The 21,418-nt window shown below is 43.6% G+C and overlaps 4 protein-coding genes and 1 long non-coding RNA gene across 8 annotated transcripts; 3 read left to right on the forward strand and 2 right to left on the reverse strand.

The window, feature by feature from the left end:
• Window positions 1-3,262: 3,262 nt before the first annotated feature.
• Window positions 3,263-8,487, reverse strand: LOC144010192 (putative E3 ubiquitin-protein ligase UBR7). Of its 2 annotated transcripts, none has more exons than XM_077510392.1 (11): window positions 8,153-8,487; window positions 6,828-6,950; window positions 6,623-6,756; window positions 6,479-6,539; window positions 6,304-6,399; window positions 6,158-6,211; window positions 5,175-5,280; window positions 4,807-5,087; window positions 3,938-4,103; window positions 3,790-3,851; window positions 3,263-3,496 (listed from the first exon to the last, which is right to left on the reverse strand). In XM_077510392.1, the coding sequence occupies exons 2-11, from the start codon at window positions 6,942-6,944 to the stop codon at window positions 3,407-3,409; spliced, it is 1,167 nt and encodes a 388-aa protein (XP_077366518.1). In that variant the 5' UTR covers window positions 6,945-6,950; window positions 8,153-8,487; the 3' UTR covers window positions 3,263-3,406. The 2 variants fall into 2 exon arrangements, with proteins under 2 accessions (XP_077366518.1, XP_077366517.1); XM_077510391.1 differs by lacking the exon at window positions 8,153-8,487 and adding an exon at window positions 7,524-7,906.
• Window positions 8,101-8,840, forward strand: LOC144010197 (uncharacterized). Its single transcript, XR_013281157.1, has 2 exons — window positions 8,101-8,328; window positions 8,621-8,840. It is a non-coding gene; the product is annotated as an uncharacterized LOC144010197 (long non-coding RNA).
• LOC144010195 (galectin-8-like) lies at window positions 8,567-21,213 on the reverse strand. Of its 2 annotated transcripts, XM_077510395.1 has the most exons (9): window positions 21,070-21,213; window positions 20,677-20,765; window positions 19,523-19,730; window positions 19,322-19,441; window positions 19,157-19,243; window positions 18,215-18,303; window positions 17,983-18,148; window positions 16,849-17,014; window positions 8,567-8,698 (listed from the first exon to the last, which is right to left on the reverse strand). In XM_077510395.1, the coding sequence occupies exons 1-8, from the start codon at window positions 21,106-21,108 to the stop codon at window positions 16,865-16,867; spliced, it is 948 nt and encodes a 315-aa protein (XP_077366521.1). In that variant the 5' UTR covers window positions 21,109-21,213; the 3' UTR covers window positions 8,567-8,698; window positions 16,849-16,864. The 2 variants fall into 2 exon arrangements, with proteins under 2 accessions (XP_077366521.1, XP_077366520.1); XM_077510394.1 differs by lacking the exon at window positions 8,567-8,698 and having other exon boundaries at window positions 16,610-17,014.
• Window positions 9,772-12,599, forward strand: LOC144010196 (claudin-20-like). Of its 2 annotated transcripts, none has more exons than XM_077510396.1 (2): window positions 9,772-10,010; window positions 11,129-12,599. In XM_077510396.1, exon 2 carries the CDS (start codon window positions 11,164-11,166, stop codon window positions 11,905-11,907), a length of 744 nt encoding a protein of 247 aa, XP_077366522.1. In that variant the 5' UTR covers window positions 9,772-10,010; window positions 11,129-11,163; the 3' UTR covers window positions 11,908-12,599. The 2 variants fall into 2 exon arrangements, with proteins under 2 accessions (XP_077366522.1, XP_077366523.1); XM_077510397.1 differs by lacking the exon at window positions 9,772-10,010 and adding an exon at window positions 10,765-10,869.
• LOC144010194 (ribonucleoside-diphosphate reductase subunit M2-like) lies at window positions 13,835-16,721 on the forward strand. Its single transcript, XM_077510393.1, has 10 exons — window positions 13,835-14,088; window positions 14,169-14,237; window positions 14,765-14,911; window positions 14,997-15,113; window positions 15,203-15,336; window positions 15,469-15,563; window positions 15,628-15,761; window positions 15,836-15,940; window positions 16,022-16,135; window positions 16,392-16,721. The coding sequence occupies exons 1-10, from the start codon at window positions 13,990-13,992 to the stop codon at window positions 16,542-16,544; spliced, it is 1,167 nt and encodes a 388-aa protein (XP_077366519.1). The 5' UTR covers window positions 13,835-13,989; the 3' UTR covers window positions 16,545-16,721.
• Window positions 21,214-21,418: the final 205 nt, after the last annotated feature.

Here is a 21,418-nt window from a genome sequence, read left to right on the forward strand (position 1 = left end):
TAAGGCGTTTTTTTGTTAAAAAAAAACGACCATGTATAGTAAGGCGTTTTTTTTGTTAAAAAAACGACCATGTATAGTAAGGCGTTTTTTTTTGTTAAAAAAATGACCATGTATAGTAAGGCGTTTTTTATTTGACTAAAAAAATGACCATGTATCGTAAGCCGTTTTTTATTTGACTAAAAAAATGACCATGTATAGTAAGGCGTTTTTTTTGTTAAAAAAATGACCATGTATAGTAAGGCGTTTTTTTGTTAAAAAAACGACCATGTATAGTAAGGCGTTTTTTTTGTTAAAAAAACGACCATGTATAGTAAGGCGTTTTTTTTCCCCCTAAAAAAACGACCATGTATAGTAAGGCGTTTTTTTTGTTAAAAAAATGACCATGTATAGTAAGGCGTTTTTTTTGTTAAAAAAACGACCATGTATAGTAAGGCGTTTTTTTTTGTTAAAAAAACGACCATGTATAGTAAGGCGTTTTTTTTGTTAAAAAAACGACCATGTATAGTAAGGCGTTTTTTTTCCCCCTAAAAAAACGACCATGTATAATAAGGCGTTTTTTTTGTTAAAAAAATGACCATGTATAGTAAGGCGTTTTTGTTAAAAAAACGACCATGTATAGTAAGGCGTTTTTTTTGTTAAAAAAATGACCATGTATAGTAAGGCGTTTTTTTTGTTAAAAAAACGACCATGTATAGTAAGGCGTTTTTTTTTGTTAAAAAAACGACCATGTATAGTAAGGCGTTTTTTTTTGTTAAAAAAACGACCATGTATAGTAAGGCGTTTTTTATTTGACTAAAAAAACGACCATGCATCGTAAGGCATTTTTTTTTGTTAAAAAAAACGACCATGTATAGTAAGGCGTTTTTTTTCCCCCTAAAAAAACGACCATGTATAGTAAGGCGTTTTTTTTGTAAAAAAAAATGACCATGTATAATAAGGCGTTTTTTTTGTTAAAAAAAATGACCATGTATAGTAAGGCGTTTTTTTTGTTAAAAAAACGACCATGTATAGTAAGGCGTTTTTTTTGGTTAAAAAAATGACCATGTATAGTAAGGTGTTTAACAAAGAAAAAAAAATGACCATGTATAGTAAGGCGTTTTTTTTGTTAAAAAAATGACCATGTATAGTAAGGCGGTTTTTTTTCCCCGTAAAAAAAAACGACCATGTATAGTAAGGCGTTTTTTTTGTTAAAAAAACGACCATGTATAGTAAGGCGTTTTTTTTTGTTAAAAAAATGACCATGTATAGTAAGGCGTTTTTTATTTGACTAAAAAAATGACCATGTATCGTAAGCCGTTTTTTATTTGACTAAAAAAATGACCATGTATCGTAAGGCGTTTTTTCTGTTAAAAAAAATGACCATGTATAGTAAGGCGTTTTTTTGTTAAAAAAACGACCATGTATAGTAAGGCGTTTTTTTTGTTAAAAAAACGACCATGTATAGTAAGGCGTTTTTTTTCCCCCTAAAAAAACGACCATGTATAGTAAGGCGTTTTTTTTGTTAAAAAAATGACCATGTATAGTAAGGCGTTTTTTTTGTTAAAAAAACGACCATGTATAGTAAGGCGTTTTTTTTTGTTAAAAAAACGACCATGTATAGTAAGGCGTTTTTTTTGTTAAAAAAACGACCATGTATAGTAAGGCGTTTTTTTTCCCCCTAAAAAAACGACCATGTATAGTAAGGCGTTTTTTTTGTTAAAAAAATGACCATGTATAGTAAGGCGTTTTTTTTGTTAAAAAAATGACCATGTATAATAAGGCGTTTTTTTGGTTAAAAAAATGACCATGTATAGTAAGGCGTTTTTGTTAAAAAAACGACCATGTATAGTAAGGCGTTTTTTTTGTTAAAAAAATGACCATGTATAGTAAGGCGTTTTTTTTGTTAAAAAAACGACCATGTATAGTAAGGCGTTTTTTTTTGTTAAAAAAACGACCATGTATAGTAAGGCGTTTTTTTTTGTTAAAAAAACGACCATGTATAGTAAGGCGTTTTTTTTGTTAAAAAAACGACCATGTATAGTAAGGCGTTTTTTTTCCCCCTAAAAAAACGACCATGTATAATAAGGCGTTTTTTTTGTTAAAAAAATGACCATGTATAGTAAGGCGTTTTTTTTGTTAAAAAAACGACCATGTATAGTAAGGCGTTTTTTTTTGTTAAAAAAACGACCATGTATAGTAAGGCGTTTTTTTTGTTAAAAAAACGACCATGTATAGTAAGGCGTTTTTTTTCCCCCTAAAAAAACGACCATGTATAGTAAGGCGTTTTTTTTGTTAAAAAAATGACCATGTATAGTAAGGCGTTTTTTTTGTTAAAAAAATGACCATGTATAATAAGGCGTTTTTTTGGTTAAAAAAATGACCATGTATAGTAAGGCGTTTTTGTTAAAAAAACGACCATGTATAGTAAGGCGTTTTTTTTGGTTAAAAAAATGACCATGTATAGTAAGGTGTTTAACAAAGAAAAAAAAACGACCATTTAGAGTAAGGCATTTATTTAAAAAAGAAAAGAAAAAAAAGAACATGAATAATCGGGCATTTATTTAAAAAAAAAAAACAACTACCATGTATGTAAAGGCACTTCTTTTTTATTTTTTAAAAAGATGTATAGTAAGGCATTTATCAAAAAAAAAAAAAAAGGAAAAAAAAAACATGTATCGTCAGGCATTTGAAAGGAAAAAAACAAACAAACATGTATAGTGAGGCATTTATAAAAAAAAAAACAAAAAAAACAAAAACAAACAAACAAACAAACATGTATAGTGAGGCATTTGAAAGGAAAAAACAACAACTGTCTGCTGCTGTCGACCGGACCGAGGTCGCGCTGGCCTTCGGCAAAAACGGTCTGGAAGCGGCGAGGAAAGCCGCCGCCGCCGCCGCCGCCGCCTTCTTGGTCGCCGCCCTGATGGGAGTGGCTTGCTCAAACTCAAGGTGATGTCGCTTTGCTGCTCATACACGATGGGGGGGGCAGAGTCACTGTGTTTGCGTGACGAGGGAAAGGGTGGTCAAGGCTCAGTTTGCTAAAGTCACATGACCAAAGCCAGGTGAGCTGTGATTGGTTGCTACCTGCGCACAGGTGATGTCAGCAAAAAATGTCTTTTTTCAAGATATTGATTGAATATGAATAATAAAAGTTGGTCGTTACCCTTCGGGATCCCGTCAAGACTCGGCGGCTTCCTCCTCCGTTGAGGTCAAAGGTCAAACCTGCTTTCACTTCCTGTTTACTGACAGCCAATCGCATTTGAAGCCCAGAAAGAAGCAAAAAAATCTTACAAGTGTTTTATTTTTCATCGGAAAGGAAAAGCGGGGAAACATTTTTGATGAGTTTTTAAAAAAACAAAAAAACAAACAAAAAAAAAAAAGCACGAGCGCAGCGGCCGGCCCGTGACAGGTGAAAGGTCAGAGGTCGTCAGGCGCAGTGGAAGCGGCCGTCCACTTGGCGTCTTTTGCGACTTTGCTGAAGCTCGAAGAACTGACGGATGTCGTCGGAGGTCACGACCTATGACACGGGAAAGGTCACGTCAGTGTCGTCATACCAAAACGTCAACTCAGAGAGGACACCAAAGCACTACTTTTCGTTGAAACAATTCCTCAACTCACTTCACATTTGTGTGGCACCAAAGCACTACTTTTGTCAAAATGAAACTTCAGCATATGTCTCATACTTTAGTGCTCATACAAAGTGCTTTTCCTGTCCAACTGAAAGTCATCAACTTGCCTCCACACAGTCCCCTTGACGCCAGGTTGGCGCCAAAGCACTGCTTTTTGTCAAAGTTCAAAGAAGCCGCTGACCTTTCCTTCCGTGGCAAATCTCTGCAGGAAGTCCTTCAGCTCGCTCTTCATGTCGTTGTATCCTGACAGGAAGCGAGAAAGCGAGTCAGCGATGCCATTATTTTGCGACGAGGCTTTTCGGGCTGTTTTGGTTTTTTTTGGTTGTTACCGTGGATGATCTCCAGCTGCTGGACGCGGTTGAGGTTGTCCAACGCCGACATGAGCGGGTCGGGAGCCGGCGCGCCGCCTTCCTGCCGCTTGCCTTTCGTCTCGTACGCCAGGACCGTGTCCGACTCGTCCGGCAGGAAGGAAAGTCCCGCCTCCGCCAGACGCGCCTGAACGCAACGCCAGACGTGACGACGCTTTAGACGCTTTTTGGTTTTGTTTTTATGCTCGAGCATGCAGACGGCTTTGATGCAGCCTCTCAACTGCAGAAATGGTAGTTATGACACAAACGGCCAGCAGGTGGCAGCAGAGCAAAGGAGATCAACCAGGGCCATGTCGAAAAAAAAAAAGCTCAATTACTTAAATCGATTTGTGAAAACTGATGAAACTTTGCTCTCTTCTAATGCTAATTGCTGCAAAACGGAAACAGATAGAAACATACTTTTTTTTTTCCTGATGAAAGAAGAGACTTTCATCTTTCTTTTGATATTGCTTTTATAGCAATAGAACACAATATTCTGTGGGCCTTGCAAAATCAGTCAAAATCCAGTAAAGCAGATTGCGAAATGTGAAAATGGCGGCGAGTTAAAAAATGTAATCGTTTGACAGCTCTAATATATATGTTCCCTCCTGTAAACAACATTAAGCATATAATTGATCAGGCAAGTTGTAAAATGTCTGAAGTCGTCTTATGTTTAATACATTGAATACATCCTAAATGTTTCTACTAAGTCGTATCTCCAATTTGGATACTGTAAATGTATCGGATGGTGTGGCGAGAAACGTTTGTTGGGAGGAGCAAAATGGCGTCCTGGCCACCTCAAAAGTCTTGGCCTATCCAGTCACATGTAACGATCAATTCTCCGCTCTCACCTGACAGGCGTCGCAGCGGCACAGCTTGGAGCGCCAGCCGGAAGGCCAAAAGACCGCCCCGGCCTGGACGCGCTTGACGCCGGCGGCCTGCAGCTGCGTCAGTCTGCAAGCGGCGGGCTCGCCGTCGTCCTCGCCGTCGTCCTCGCCCTCGTCCTCCCGACGACATCGTTTCCGGCTCGGCTCGTCAGCCTGGTCCGCCGGAGCCGATAACGAGGACGCCGCGGCTCCGCTCGCTCCCGCCTCCGACTCCGCCTCCGACTCGCCCGCCGCTTGACCTGGGACTGGATCGGACGCGGCGGGTTAAGGCGACGTGCGGTTTTCAACCCCCATCGAGGAAATCCGTTCAAGTGGCGGGGAAATTTCCTTACCTGCCAGGTGGGCGGCGTAGCTCCACAGGAAGACGTTTGTGTTCATGCACGACTCGCAGATCATCTCCTGCAGCTCCACGCAGTCGGGAACTTCGCTGCCCAGGTGCTGAAAACGCAACAATTACATTCGTTGGCCTCCGGTCCAAAGCGAACGATCGATCTTCGCTTATTTAGCTAATTGTTGCAATAGAAAGTTCAGATTTTGTCTATAACTCATTTGATACTTTCATTATTTTTCTCATACAAATAGTACCTTTAAAAACACACGTTGCAACTTTATTTTTCATCAAAAAGATTAGAAAATTTGATGTAACATAATTTTAAATCCAACATAATTGGATAATTTAATCCAATATAATTGCTTGATTGATAAAAAAAAAAAAAAAAAAAAAAAGTTAAAACTGGCATTTTCTACCTTCTATTTTTATATATTAACTCTGATGCCAAAAATGTTTAATAATGATTAGTAAAATCACGACGTAAACGTTAAATGACGTCAATTACATTTTTTTTTATTTTTTAATTAATGCGTAGTGCAGCCCTGCCTGGTCAATGGGATGTGGAATCAAAAACTCCCACTAACAATGGCCTGCAGATGGCAGCATTGGATTTCTTTTGTATGGAATTACAATGAAACATGAAGGAATCTGATGAAATCGAACGTTTTCAAGGATGTCACTAAAAAAATATTAGTGTCACTGTTGTGGAGAAAATTAATCTTTTTACAATTTTTTTTTCCAATTTTCGCTCAATGTCACTCAAATGACCTATTTTCAAATGGTGATTACTAAGGAACTGAATAATGTAGAAACATACTTTTTTTTTCTAATGAAAGAATGCAATGCGATCTTTCATGTGGCACGCACCTTGTACATGGAGTAAAAGCCTTGAAAGAGGAGTTAAAATTCTTGAAATCTGCATTATTTTTTTTTTTTTTTATAACGTGTGGCAGTAAACGAGTGAAATAAGAAATAAGATCTCACCCGGCCGTGCAGCCAGTCCTCACACAACACACACTGGATCATTTCGTCCTCCACCTCAAAAGACAATCAATGAGAAGATAAGTGAAGTTTTTTTGGGGGAGGGAACAAAAAGTGCACAGCCAATCACAGACTGACAAGATCATCACCTGGTCTTCGGGGTCGGGGTACGGCCGGCGGCAAATGCAGTACTCGCCGAAGAAGTTGTGGCTGTATTTATTCAGACTGTTGATGTCATCTTTGTCCTGGCTCACAAAAACAAACGGCAGGATGTGTGAGGATGAGCGTGAGGAAATTTTTTTTTTTCAAAATTCCGTGACTCACGTGAAAGAGTTTACACGGCGCGTCCGTAAACTTGGCGTTTCCGCAGTCGCAGCGGAAGTTCCTGAAAAAGAACGACGGCGAAGACTTCATCGTCAAGCATCCGTCACGGGGCGACTGACGGCAAGGTGAAAGGTCGTTCGTTACCTCTTGGTGTAGAGCTCAAACAGGTTGTGACCTTCGTGGCACTTGTAGGAACACGCCAAACACACGCCGGCTGCTTGGCCTCCTTTGGGGGTGCACGTGTTGCAGGCGTACAAGGCCTGACGCTTCACGTAGCCCTGCAACAACAACAACCACACTTTTGGCAAAACAACAAAACCTCCTGAGAGAGCGATCCAACGAGACTTGCCTGCGGATACGAGCAGTGGTCCGAGTCGCTTCCGGCCAACACGGCGGACGCTTCTTCTTCCAGCTCCTCGTCCTCCTGCAGGACGTCCACCAACGACACCGTCTGCTCCTCGGACATCTTCGCCTGTGGACAAGATGTGAATTATTATGTGACAGTTACAACAGCATCGCAGCCAGATCAAACAACACACACGACTCCTGAACATATGACGTCACATCCTGCTCACTCGGATGTTTACAATGTGCGATACTTGAATTCTTTTTTTCATTACCTTTTTCCACATTATATTGCACGAATACAATCCTTTCTTTAAACTGTGATTGTCTTGAAATTGTTCTCATGTGTAATGCCTATTCACGTGTTCCTTTAGTATTCTTGAGTAATCGTCATTACTTAAAATTGCTCTGTAAAATATTATCTGACCGGAGGGACAGTAAGCAAAGAAATTATTTCATTGCTCACTGCTACCGTACTGTTTTTTCTTTTTTTTTGCATGATAAATAAACGTATTCGATCTTAATCTAATGCTAAATTGTACTGACAATGAAGAGGGCTGAATAAAAAAAAAAGCACTGCAGTCGTATTACGGTTGTATGCAAGATGCTAGTTATTTAGCTTCCTCATAAACGGCCAAGCTACTTGTGCTAAAATGACCCACTAGAGACTATTGTAGCTCAAAATAAAAAACTGGCTTACCGAAAGAAGTCTGCTGGTAGAAACCAAGAGTCTGCCAGCGGTGTAAAACAATCGTTCGTTACACGTTCCAGCGAGATTCGCACACGACGGGACTTTAACTTTGCTACGCGAGGCTACCGCCACAGACACAGACACCTCTCGTAAATAGAGCCGCGCATTGACGTGGTCCGCCATATTGGATGTGGCAAATCTGCTTCGTAGATAAGTACGGTCAAACGGGTTGAATATGCATGTGCTGTAAACGTGTATGATAATACTATTAATGTGGTGCTAAATACTACATTTAAATTCGGTATAACTAACAAACATTGTGACTGATAGTCGCTCAGTGCGGGATCTATTTAGATTTCATATCTATGATACGCTGGGTTTCCGACAACAACATCCGGTTTACTTCCGCAATTTAATTCCGCGGGAAACAAAGGTTACAGGTCATAGCTGATTTAAAAAAAAAAAAAAAAAAAAACGAAACGAAAAAACACCAAACACTAAATTATTAATTTTAATCAATTTAAAACTCTGGAGAGAGGAAAGAGAATTTTTGTAGTACATTTTCTGTACGTTAAGCGTACTAGTGCCCGTGATGACGTAGAGATTCGCGTGGTAAAGATGGCGGCTGCCTTCCTTACAGCGGAGCTGAAATTCAGAGACGGACGAGCTGACAAAGTCCAACAAATAAACGTTCCAGTCGAGAACACGCTCTCGTCTTTGGTCGCGGGGATTCAGAAAGTTAGTCAGGACGTCTCGCGGCTTCTCAGCGAGCTCGTGGAGAAGGAAAGACTCGCCGGAGACTGCGCAGTTGGTGGTGAGTGCCCAAGTGCTCTCTACCTGCATTCCGAACATCCGGGCATTTCTGATATTTCCGCAATGCAAACGCTGCCATTAACGCGGTGTAAACAAGCTTTTGCGTATGCTACATTTAATCACATTTTGAAATCAAAACAAATCAAATTACATGGATCGATGAATGAACAATGCATTTTATTTTAAATTTAAAGAGCATCGTTTCACCGAGTAGGACCGCCACTTTGACTAACCTGTGACGTAAACTCGGAATTAAATCCCGTAATGATTAACAAATTGTTCCTCTGCTGCAGATGACGAAGAGGAAGACGAGGACAGCGATGATGAAGATGATGAGGCGGAAAAACCGTCCGAGTCGGATCTTCAACCGCCTGCGAAAAGATCCAAAACGTGAAAGTCCAACTCAATTCTCTTCCACCGACGCTCATTTGTACCACAATGCGCATGTCAAAAGTTTGCTTGTTCGTTTTTTTTGGTCTGTCACATTGACTTAATAAAGTTTTAAACTTGAAACAGCAACCTTTTTCTTACGCGCAATACCCTGTTTCGCCTTTGTAGACGTCACGTGATTGTGTTCACGCTTCTGCTCCCTGTGCGCGTGCGCGCTGACATTTGTCCTCGCGCCAAAGCATGACGGGTACAGATGAGGTGTGTGATTGTGGGGGGGGAAAAAAAAGGGGGGGGGGGGGGTGCCACCGGAGTCTTGTTGGGTGGGGGCGGTGTTATCATTTGTGCCAGATGGTTAAACAATTATGGCCCTGATTGTGGGGGTGAAAGGTCAAACAGGGGCTTTCAATGAAGCTAATTGAAGTGATAAAGACATGATGATGCTCAAACGCAATTGCTCAATTTAAGTGGATGAAACGCAAAATATTTGAAAATTAACTATTGAAAAAAACAAGATTGTTCAGGCTCGTCTTAGCATCCCGATCCCCCATAACTAGCCACTGTAATCGATTAATTATCGCAATAGTTATCGATTAATTGATGAATGGCTGACAGTAGCCAATTTGTTCCGGCATCTTGCTGCACTTTGGAAGGCGTTTTCGAAGGTTTCGTTTCAACGGAAGCTGAAAGCTTCATCATGGAACTCCCGATTTGGACCCTAACGACCCGTGACATGATGAGAACGTCGGTGTTGGTTCTGATGCATTTGTACCTCTGCGGTGTTTCACGCTCCGACGCCAACCGACCGCCGGCGTTGGAACGACTCCGCCTCCAAAGGGGAGGGGGGGGGGGGCGGCGTCTTGCCGGCATGACATCACTGCGGCGAACCCGTCGCCTCATCAAAAGCTGAAGGTGGTCCGTTATTTGGCGCCGGCGGGCAGTTACTGCCTTTTTTTCGGTGATGACGCCGTAATAACGGGTTGGGGGCGGGGCACGGTTGCCCACTGCGCAGAGTCCGTCACTGGTGATTTGGGGTGGGGTGGTGGGGACCGGGACCTTATCAGCGTGTTGCAGAGGGTCACATGACTGCCTGACTTTGATTGCACAAAAGACGACGTCTTTATCAGCGAAACCCACGCAAACACTTTTCTTCATCGGACCAAAAAAACACCATTTCAATGGTCCTCTCCGAGGGGGCCAAAACCAGAACCAGGACCGGAGCGGGACATACGGGCAAGCGTCCCGTGACGAGGGGGGCGTCCGATCGGAAGCCGTCCGGCCGACGGTGACCTTCAGGTGAGTCTGGAAGTGCTCGTGCAAAAGTGTCATCCGGGATGTAAGACTGCGTGTGGTTGCCACGGCGACGGGAGGGGAACCGTCGCAGTCCCGTGCAGGTGAGACCGACGCAGCCTTCACATTTTGGATCGCCCTCCCCAAGGGACTCTGCGCCTCTAAATGCTGATGATGGGGGTACAAACGAGGGCTCAGCTGTGCGTCCGTCACGCTTTCATGCACTTTTTTTTTTTTTTTTTTTTTTTTTTAACAGTCCCTCATTCGTTGCCTTTATGTTCTTACAATCTCTTTGCAAACATTTCTCGTATTACCTTGATCGGTTCTCTTCCGTTCTTTCAGGTTCTTACTCAGATTTGCTCTCAAGATTTCTTATGTTTATATCCTCGTGACGATTTTTCACATCTTAAAAGATCAGTAGCGACAGAAACCACACCGGAAAGAGAAAAAAAAACCAAAACGGTTATTTGTGATTGCTCAAAAACGACGAAAATGATAAACGACGGGATCCGTTGCGCGACTGTTCCCAAACAAACCGGAAAAACGGCGTTGTCCAAGAAGTATTTCTTGGAATCTGGTCCAATAAATACTTCTTGGAATTCCAAGAAATACTTTTTGGAATCTGGTAGGTAGGGACAAAGTAGAACGTCAGTTACGACTATAAATACGGTTTTCTATGAGTCCCGAACGAGCGTCACTCATAGCCCGTCGTTTTGATTTGCGCGAGAAGGTTCTGAGACTGAGTACCGGTTACTATCTGTTTTTTATGTATGTGGCTTACGTCAACCGGAACCATGGACAAGTACTTTAAGAGTCTGGGGAAACCACTTTTAGAACCAAAAAACCACAACGAGTAGGATATACGGTATGTTGTTTTCTTGCCGGACATTCTGTTCACGTCACAGTTTCGCAAAGTCTGACTCGGAAGTTGTCTATCCTCACACGCATGAAGATTTTTGCTCATGAATAATGAACGTTTCATATTTCATATTGTCGACTCGATGGAAGTTATCGGGACAAATCCACCCTGAACACACCTCGGAGTCTCTGAGAAAACTTCTTACATTAACTTTCATTTACCTCTATTCTTGAATTGGCGTTTATTTATTTTTCCCCCCCCCCAGGAATCGTGCCTTGTGGGGACGTGCAGTTCGCGCCGATGCTGTCCGCGGCCGTGCAGATCCTGGCGTTCATCCTGGCGCTGCTGGGGACGGTCGGCGCCACGGTGGCCACGCTGCTGCCCAACTGGCAGGTGAGCATGAGGGTGTGGTCCAGTATGGTGGCCCCCATGTGGCACACGCGGGGTCTGTGGATGGACTGCGTGTGGTACGGCGCCGGCGTCTTCAGCTGCACCACCGACAACTCCCCGCTGGCGCCGCCCCCCTACCTGCAGACCACCCGGGCCGCCATGGTCCTGTCGTGCCTGCTGGCGGTCTTCGGTCTGTGCCTGGCCTCTTTGGGGTTGCGCTGCACCCGCTGGGGGGGCGGCCACCGAGCCAAGGGGCGCACGGCCGTGGCGGCGGGGGGCTGCTTGGTCCTGGCCGGCGCCCTGTGCCTGGGACCCGCCTCCTGGTTCGCCTCGGAGGTGGCGGCCGCATTCGCGAGTGCCCGGAGACCCGCCGGGAGCAAATACCGGCCCGGGGGGGCGCTCTGCGTCACCTTCGTCTCCGCCGGCTTCCTCTTGGCGGGAGGCGTCATCTTTTGTTTGTCCTGTCCGGGGTCGACTTCGCCGGACTACCCGACCCCCACGGACCTGGACGGGTTCGCCCTGGCCCGGGTGGAGCGCTGCTGCACGCGGACACAAAGCGAAAACCGGGACAAGGCGCTGGTTCGTGTCGACTCCCGCTCCAATTGGGTCCCCAAGGATGTGAAGGACAGTTACAGTCGGCAGGAATATGTCTGATACTTCGCAGGATAAGAGATGTTTTTACCAAAGCGGTCCTGATCCAGAGAGCTCCCATGCCGAGTCCTCTCCATCTTTTCCTGGCGGCCTAAAAGGACATCAGCGAGGCAGCGCAGCGTGGAGGACAATCATCGCGCTCTGAGCTTTCCATTATCTTCACAACACGCCTCGGTGCACACACACAAACACACACACAGATGTTTGTCTTTGTATCGTCGTGGGGACTTTTCATTGACATCATGCCTTTGCCGAACCCTTACCCTAACCTCAACTCAACCATAACCCAATTCAAAGCTAAACTCAAAAACCAAGTCTTGACTGCCAAAAAGAGGTCTGAACTTGTGGCGAGCACCAAAATGTCCCCCACATTTTTCAAGTTGGTCCCCACAAAGGTGGTTAAACCTGGAAATGCATGGGCCCCACAATGTAGCAAAGAAAAAGACACACGCACACGTGCAGCTGTATATGAAGTCACCGAGTGTCATCGAGGACTTGCGGTTGATCGTCAATCGTTTCGCCTTTCCACCTACCAAAGGATCTTTTAGACTGGTTTTGCATTTGAAAAGGTCAAATTGTTCCTCAGCAAAACGACTTGACGCGAATGTCAACAAAGGGATGGACGGTTAGCGATAGCATGTACAGGGACTCCTCCGAGTTAAGTCATCTTTATTTATATAGCGCTTTCAAAAACAGCCGGTTACGCCCGGTCCGCCATTTTGGCTCCTCGTCCACCATAATAGCCCGCAATGTTTTCCCCTCGTCGGCTATTTAGCCCTTAGCTAGTGCTAGCGCTTGTGCACTTGTGGGCACTACTGGACTGGCACAAACCCCCCCCCCCCAAAAAAAAAACCAAACAAACCCATTATACTAAGAAAAAAACAAAAAAACAAATCATTTGGTCATTTTGTTCATTGAAACTTGATTAACAGTAAGTGGTATCGGCGCTTGGTATCAGCGAGAATGTACGAGTAAATACTCAAACTGTATCGTAAGTCATGCAAAAAAAAATTTGTGAGCAGCTTTACGACATTATGCAAACGATGCAGCAACTTCGGAAACTTTTTCGCGACACAATGATGATGCAGATGTCATATCTCATTTTGAGAAGTTTCATCGCTGACACGATTGACTTTTTTTTTTTTAATGAATTAATTTCATCTTGACCGAAATATTTATTTGTGTTTCATGATTTCATGATATGAGAGCAGCTTTAATTAAAAAAAAAAAATTAGTGCAACTGGCCTCGTCGATTCACTTCCTTCACATGCTGACCACACAAGACAACTAACTACATCAAACATGTCCATGATATTTAATCTTGTCAAAATATTATTATAATATTATCGTTATCAGTAACATAAACAAGTTTACCGCAAGCTGTCCTAACATATTATGACTAGTCAGACACAAACTGCAGTTTTAGATTCTGTGAAAATCTGCTACTGGTGACCAAAAGTAGTAAGGAGGCCCCACAGCGCCCTCTATTGACCAGTCGCCACAATAACAGCTGCTAGACAACAATTTGGGGACAAACTTTAACCTACAAATACGAATAGAATGTTCGTATAACTATCAGCTTTCATGAAAACGTCTGAGTTGATCGTTTAAAATCCAGCTTTCACAAGGAAGCGCGCATACAAACTTTTTTTTTCTTTCTACATTTTAATAAAATCGTAGCCAGTGTGTCTTTTTCGGTTCAAATTCGGAGTGGAATAATCTCGCCTGATTTTCCGTTTGAAAGTTCAAATACGTCTTTATGACTTAAAATCGCACTTGAGTGAAATATACAACAACATTTTGGCGCTGTTTTTGTAAAACTTTGTCAACTTCAAGCTTGCCCCAGAATGAGACGAAACGTCACGTGAGGGGGGAGTGCCCTCTGATTGGTCTATTATCGCCTGCGTCACACTTAAAGTATAGCGCGAGCTGCCCTCCGATTGGCCCGCAGTCTTCCGGGCGCCAAGATTGCAACAAAAAGCCCGCAACCGCCCGGCAAGTCAGTCACTCAGTCGCCCGCCGTCCGGTTGCGAGCCTCCCTTTGTGAATTTCGTTTCGAAATCGTCCACTTTTGTGCGTGTGAAAATGCAGTCTGCTCGCTCGCCCCTTTCCGCCTACAACAACAACAAGGAGAACAAGCTGAGCGCTGACGTCAACAAAATGTCGCTGGACAAAGAAAACACGGTGAGCGACACCAACCAGGCAAGCAACTTGCAAAAATGTTCCCAATTTTGTATCGCTGAATTCTCCTTTTTGTCTCGCAGCCTCCAAGCCTGAACTCGGCGCGCGTCTTGGCGTCCAAAACCGCGCGCAAAATCTTCGCCGAGACGCCGGTAAGTGACGTCACAAGTTAGCCTCTTTTAGCTCGCCTTTGTTTGCCGGTAAATTGACGAAAGCTACAACCGGTTCGTTGTCGTCTTGTAACTCGGTAAAGATGGCAAAAGCCGCTTTATTGACTCTTTTGGGCGCCAAACCGCTCGTGTGAGTGAGTTTGTGCGCATATTTAGCTACTTCGAGCTAGGTGCTAATTTTCGCACCAATTCAAAGTGTGATTTTCGAGTTGTGTTGGTGACCAATCTCATAAATCCATTCCAGCACCCCTCACACAAACACCAGAAACGAGCTATATCGTCCAAAAACATGATGGAAGAAAATCACTTTTGGTTGCGATAAGTGTTAGGGGTGTGGCCTAGTCCGTTACGTCACAAACGTGTCGGTTTGGTTAGCTTGCATGTGATGGTTAGCATCAGAATGCTCTCAATTTGAATTTGTGTCTCATCTGACTTTCATCAAACACTCACTTGTAACTCAAATTATGGATCACGACCACAGCGTGACAGATTTGTGCTTGTTGTTTCAGCTCAAAGGCGTGAAGAAGAACGTCGGCGAGGAGGCGGAGCCTCTGCTGAAGGACAACCCCCGGCGCTTCGTCATCTTCCCCATCCAATACCACGACATCTGGCGCATGTACAAGAAGGCCGAGGCGTCTTTCTGGACCGCCGAGGAGGTCGGCCCCCACAAGCCCCGCCTCTCCCGTGTCACCACGTATGTCGTATGTTATGGCGTCCTGACGTGAGCGTGTGCGTGGTTAGGTGGACCTGTCCAAGGACACGCAGCACTGGGACCTTCTGAAGGAAGACGAGAAGTTTTTCATCTCTCACGTCTTGGCCTTCTTTGCGGCCAGCGACGGCATCGTCAACGAGAACCTGGTGAGACGAGCGCGCCGTGTCGCTTTTGCCACGTTAGCGTGGTGGACGTTAGCGTGCCAAAGGTCACGAGGTCTGTTTTTGTCCACCAGGTGGAGCGCTTCACGCAGGAAGTTCAGGTGACGGAGGCGCGCTGCTTCTACGGCTTCCAGATCGCCATGGAGAACATCCACTCGGAGATGTACAGCCTCCTCATCGACACCTACATCAAAGACCCCAAAGAGAGGTACCGTGATGGTGAAGCATCGCGATATTCAGCAACTAGATTGCATGTTTTCCCAATCTCCAATAATTGTGGCCTTCTTTTGTATCGCATCGCCACAATATTATCGTATGATGAGAATTATTTCCTCGTTAGGGAATACCTGTTCAACGCCATCGAGACCATGCCGTGCGTCAAGAAGAAGGCCGACTGGGCGCTCGACTGGATCGGCAAGAAGAACGCCACCTACGGTAACTGATTGATTGATTGATCGATCGATTGACTGACTGACTGATTGATTGACGGGTCCTCCAGGTGAGCGCGTGGTGGCCTTCGCCGCCGTGGAGGGCATCTTCTTCTCGGGCTCCTTCGCCGCCATCTTCTGGCTGAAGAAACGCGGCCTGATGCCCGGACTCACCTTCTCCAACGAGCTCATCAGCAGAGACGAGGTCAGGGCCCCGCCCCTCCGCCGTCGGCCATTTTGTGCCTTTGAACGTGCGTTTGACCTCCACGTGCTTTTCAGGGTCTCCACTGCGACTTTGCGTGTCTGATGTTCAAGCACCTCGTCAACAAGCCGTCCGCCGACACGGTGGCGTCCGTCATCCGAAACGCCGTGGAGATCGAGCAGGTGAGCGCCGTCCGACCGACCAGCCGTCCGTCTCATCCATCCTTCCTGACATCCGTCCGTCCGTCCGTCTTGCCATTTCAGGAGTTCCTGACGCAGGCGCTGCCCGTCAAGCTGATCGGGATGAACTGCGAGCTGATGAAGCGCTACATCGAGTTTGTGGCCGACCGACTCATGATGGAGCTCGGCTTCGACAAGGTCAGCTGACCTGACGACAGGGCGGGTGGGGCTGGAGGGCGGAGCTCGGCCGTCATGATGAGTGGCGCAGGGGTCCGGACCTCAGCCGATGATGGGGGCTGAGCGCCGCCGCCCACGTCACGTCGCCAGGACGCGTAGTCCGGACGGACGGACGGCGGCGCGACGCAGACGCCAGACTGAACGGTCGCCGGGCAAACGTTTTGTTTCTTTCCCCTGCACGCCGTTTGTCTCACGTCCTTTTTGTTTGTTTTTGTAGCTGTACTGCGCGGAGAACCCGTTTGACTTCATGGAGAACATCTCCCTGGAGGGCAAGACCAACTTCTTTGAGAAACGCGTGGGCGAGTACCAGAGGATGGGCGTCATGGCCGCCAACGCCGACAACACCTTCACGCTGGACGCCGACTTCTGAACGCGACCGCTCCCTCCACGACGTCGTCGCCATGGAAACCTCATACACTCAAATGTCTGGCCCCGTTGCATGCTGGGATTGTTTTATTTGTAAATTGTTTCTTATTTGGATGTATATGAGAGTTGTTAATCTATTTATATTTGTTATTTTACATAATTAAAAAGTTTTGTACAGACAGCGGCAGTAGCGAGTGGTCATTTGTTGATTAAAAAAAAAATAAAAAAAATAAAAAAAATTGCCTTTTAGCTCAGTGCAGTTGGCAAGACGACGTCCAGACAGGAAGTAGCAGTGGCAGTTTTCCCACCTTTGTCGTGATGACGTCACATCAGCCTGGCGTCCATCAGCGTCAGGTCGCCGGTGACGTGCAGCCGCGTGACGCCGGCGAGGTCTCGAACGCGGCATTTGTAATCCAGCTGGTGGACGCCGTTGACGGCCACGCGGAACGAGTCCGCTTCGCAGCGGATGATCATCTGGACGACAAAACGGGACGGCGCAACGTCAACAACATGGCGGCTCGCTTGCTCGCTCATCTGCTAGTCATCTTTGGGACTTTGGAAAATTCAAAACTAGTTTGCAAATTGAATCATAAATGTGAAGATTAAATTGCTCTTGTAACGTCTACATTTTTGCATCGCACGTGTTGAAAAGTCAAATATAAAAACTACTACATTAAAATACAGTTTTAAATAAGCAGGCTGAATACATACAAATTGTATCATATATAGGAATATAACTAATATTTAATATAACAATAATTATACATCATATATATTTAAATATAGGAATATAACTATTATATATAATGTATTCATATATTTTATTATTTAATATATATTTAAATATTATAGGAATAGAACTATATATTATATTGTATATAATATAATTAATTATAACATATGCCATTTTTATAATTAATATTAATTATACATAGCTAATATTAATTATCCATCATTATACCATTTATATTTATATTTAGTAATTCTATCACCTACCAGTAGAGGGAGCCTGTGTACCAGTGTAACACAAAGGCTCCCTCTAGTGGTGGTAAACGTGCAAATGCCATCCCAAAGTATGTGAGACGTTAAAGTCAAGAGATCAATATGATATTAAGGCTGGGCAATTAATCGAAATTCAATTATTACACTCCATAATTACAAAATCAGCATAATCGTAAAAGAAAAAAAAGAGAAAGAAAAAGATTAATACTAATTTTGCGTTGTTTAAATTGATATATTTGCATTTCTTTTTTTTTATTTTAAAATAACTAATTTAATGAAACTTGTTTGAAAGAAATTGATTTGTCTTAACATTTTTTCACATTTTCTTGATTTGCACCAAAAAAAAGAAAATGATCCTCCAAATCGTGATTTCAATGATGAATATTTTCTTCAGTTCATAATCCTGCAGGCCTAATTGGTATTGGTGGTGTTTTTCTGACCTCAAAGTAGAGTCCGGGTCCAAAAGGGAAGACGTCGGTGCGACGCTCCTCGGCGCCCCAGGAACCGGACAGGAAGGAGTTGAGCACGATGGCGTGCTGCTTGAAACGAGGGTTGAGGTGCAGCGCGATGTCGTCGCCGTCGCCCACGCGCAGGTTGACGGCAAACCTGCAAAACGCAAACGTGTCGTCGCGGTAACGGGCTTCTTGGCCAGGGGGGCGTGGCGCCGAGTACCTCTCCGCCGCCTGATCGGCTCGTCCTCGGATGACGACGCTGCTGCCGGCGCCGAGGCCGCCCGCCAGCTCGCCTTGGAAGCCGCCACGCTGCGGGCACATTCACTTCGTCTTCATTTCACTCAACTAAAATCGTTTTTCAGCCGAATAAAAGCCTCATTCATAAACAATAAGTGAAATCAGTATGCTTTGTCGTCGACTAATGAAGATGAGATGAAAATGAAAAACTGGACTCAAATCTTTGGACACTTTAAGTTCAGGAACAAAAACGAGACGAAAGTGATATGATTTTTGCAAAATCTTGTCTCTGCTAATCGATGTCACGGTAACACTGTCATGTGACACACAGTGACACGCCCCCTTTTAAAATGTACAGTGAGCGAGTGCAACATGCACAAACACACGGGACAGACAGGAGGTGGATTCACGCTGAAAAGCTAAAAAACTAAACTAAAATTATAGTTAGAACTTATAATAATAATAAATAAATAAAAATGTTATATATATATATATATATATATATATATATATATATATATATATATATATATATATATATATATATATATATTTGGTTCCAACAAATTGAAAAAGAAAAAAAGAGAAAATTGTATGTAAAATATTTTGGATCAGAAATGTTCAACATAATCTAGTGACAAAAAAATCAAATGACTGCCCTGCCTAAAACTACACTAAAATGTTGACAGTTTTTGTTGACTAAAAATGATATTTTCTTGGACTAAAATAAAGACTAAAATGCTCGATTTATAGCCGACGAAATAAAAAAAAATTAGATGAGGTTGACTAACTATGATAAAAAACTAAGAAGCGGGATTAAAACTGGACTAAAACTGAGACTAAACTGAAAAATGAATAAAATCAACACTAGTGCACATCACCAAAATATTTTCCAAATCAGTTGCCAATCAAGTTTCTTTCTCACCGGGTCAGCTGACATGACGAGCATCCGCGAGCTTGCCACGTCTCCGGACGAACGCGACCGCTCGGCGTCGGACGACGGCGCCGCCGCCTGCAAAACGACACGCGCGGGAACGTCATCATCACGGCGCCGCGCGACTTCCGCCGGCAACTTTGGATATATACTCACAGCTTGCGGCAGGACGGCCGCCACGTCAACTTTGACCTTTCCCGAGACGGCCAGCGTGTCGACGTGATCCAGCGGGAGGCGGTGTTTGTAGTCCAGCAGGTGAGCGCCGTTGACCGCCACCTGGAAGCCGCCGACGCGGTCAGTTACTTAGCTTAGCATCCATCCATCCGACGCGCGTCGGCGAGGTCGCCGCCCGCTCACCTTGAAGCGGTCGTGGAGGGCGAGCAGAAGCAGCTCGAAGGCGGCGCCGCGGGCGAAGGGCATGCGCTGGAGGATCTCCTCGCGACCCCACTGACCCCCCTGGAGCGAGTTGCACACCACGTGACCTTTGCTCACGCGCGGGTTCAAGTGGAAGATCACGTCGGCGCGCGGATGCACGCTGCTGCCGCACGTCAGGTCCACCTGGAACCTGACAAACATGATTGCTTTCTCAATTTACTTGAATTTAAATTCAATTCCATTCGATTTTTCTTTATTGAAGAAGTAAACGTCAATTGGATACGGAAGCGTTTTGCATTCACTTGAAAAAAAAAAAAAAAAATTTTTTTGGGGAGCTTTTGTTTTTTTAAGTTTTTTTTCTGTTTTTAATTCTGTAATTCACTTTTTTTCTGTCATAAAAAAATATTAAAAAAAAAAAACTGGGGAAAAAATTATTCAGAAAAACAGGAGGAAAAAAAATATAACAGGGGGGGAAAACATTATTACAAAAAGAACAGAAAAGAATTATTCCAAAAAACAGAGCACCAACTTCTGTTTTTCTGAGTATTTTTTTCCTGTTTTAATGAATATTTTTTTCTGAAAAAAGAAAAAGAAAAACATTCCGAAAAACAAGGCAAAAATTATTCAGAAAAACAGGAGAAAAAAACAATTCAGAAAAAAAGGGGGAAAAAAAAAAAAAAAAATATATATATATATATATATATATATATATATATATATATATATATATATATATATAAAAACAGAACAAAAATATATTTAAAAAAAAAACAGCATCAACTTCTGTTTTTCTAATTAATTTCCCGCTGTTTGATTGAAGAATTTTTTCTGTCATAAAAAAATGCTATATTTAAAAAAAAAAAAAGGGGGAAAAAAAATATTCAGAAAAACAGGAGGAAAATTTATTCCAAAAAAACAGAGCACCAACTCTGTTTTTCGGAGTAATTTAAAAAACAAAAAAATTCTGATTAATGTTTCCTCTTATTTTTCTGAATAATTTTCCAATGTTTTTTATGACAGAAAAAAAATATTAAAAAAACAAAACAAAACAAAAAACAGAAAAAAATTACTCAAAAAACAAAACAAAAACAAAGCTACCCCCAAAAAAGGGCAGCAGGTGAGGAAGAGGCGCCAACCTGTCGGCATCGGAGGGCACCATTCCCTGGATGAGGATCATCTCGCCCGGAAGAAGTCCACCCTGGATGGTCCATGAGAACGGGAGCGCCTGCGCAGAAGGTCGAGATGACGTCAGAACAGCAAAAAGGCGGAAAGGCGTGCAATTATGCTTTTTAAAACATTAATTTGACAGAAGAACAGTATCGTCTGTTATTGTAACCTTTCAAAGATAATATAAATTGTGAATCTTTTATGTGCGGCCGTTCGAGGGTTGAAAAATGTGTGTCGTTGGCTACGTTTTTGATGACGTACGTCAAAGTGAGAAAAGTGCCAAAAAAGTAGCTTAAAATGAGTACAATGGTGGAGTCAAGTTGAAGCTCAAAAGGTTAAACGCGAAACAGACAAAAACTCACCGGCTTGACGAACGTTTGTCTACTTTGGCTAATCGACATTTTCCTTTCTTCAAACTCGACGCAGGACTACTTCTGTGCATTTCCGGGTACGTCACTGCACTGTCACGTGATGTTTGCTGCTTTCCTCGGGGACCGCCCATCACGTGACTCGAGTTCACGATAAACAACAGCCAAATGTTCAAAACTTTAAAAACGTGGACAATAAAAATGATTGATACAGTTTAATATTTAACTTAAGTTGATGAAATAGTTACATTAATTTTTATTGATGTTAGGGCTATGTATTGACGATACGTTTACTTGTGAATTGAGTTCTATTTCGTCCCTCTCGACCACCAGTAGGCGGTGC

The sequence above is a fragment of the Festucalex cinctus genome, chromosome 21 (genome assembly GCF_051991245.1).
Source record: "Festucalex cinctus isolate MCC-2025b chromosome 21, RoL_Fcin_1.0, whole genome shotgun sequence".
NCBI lineage: Eukaryota > Metazoa > Chordata > Actinopteri > Syngnathiformes > Syngnathidae > Festucalex > Festucalex cinctus.

Coding starts and splice junctions, on each gene's coding strand:
- LOC144010196 (XM_077510396.1), top strand. CDS start 11,164: ATGCTGTCCGCGGCCGTGCAGATCCTGGCGTTCATCCTGGCGCTGCTG.
- LOC144010194 (XM_077510393.1), top strand. CDS start 13,990: ATGCAGTCTGCTCGCTCGCCCCTTTCCGCCTACAACAACAACAAGGAG. Junction 14,089..14,168: donor CGCTGGACAAAGAAAACACG/GTGAGCGACACC, acceptor TTTGTCTCGCAG/CCTCCAAGCCTGAACTCGGC. Junction 14,238..14,764: donor AAATCTTCGCCGAGACGCCG/GTAAGTGACGTC, acceptor TTGTTGTTTCAG/CTCAAAGGCGTGAAGAAGAA.
- LOC144010192 (XM_077510391.1), bottom strand. CDS start 7,697: ATGGCGGACCACGTCAATGCGCGGCTCTATTTACGAGAGGTGTCTGTG. Junction 6,951..7,523: donor CTACCAGCAGACTTCTTTCG/GTAAGCCAGTTT, acceptor TCTTGTCCACAG/GCGAAGATGTCCGAGGAGCA. Junction 6,212..6,303: donor ACCCCGACCCCGAAGACCAG/GTGATGATCTTG, acceptor TTGTCTTTTGAG/GTGGAGGACGAAATGATCCA.
- LOC144010195 (XM_077510395.1), bottom strand. CDS start 21,108: ATGTCGATTAGCCAAAGTAGACAAACGTTCGTCAAGCCG. Junction 19,731..20,676: donor GTGCCCTCCGATGCCGACAG/GTTGGCGCCTCT, acceptor CATGTTTGTCAG/GTTCCAGGTGGACCTGACGT. Junction 19,244..19,321: donor CGGCCGTCCTGCCGCAAGCT/GTGAGTATATAT, acceptor GTCGTTTTGCAG/GCGGCGGCGCCGTCGTCCGA.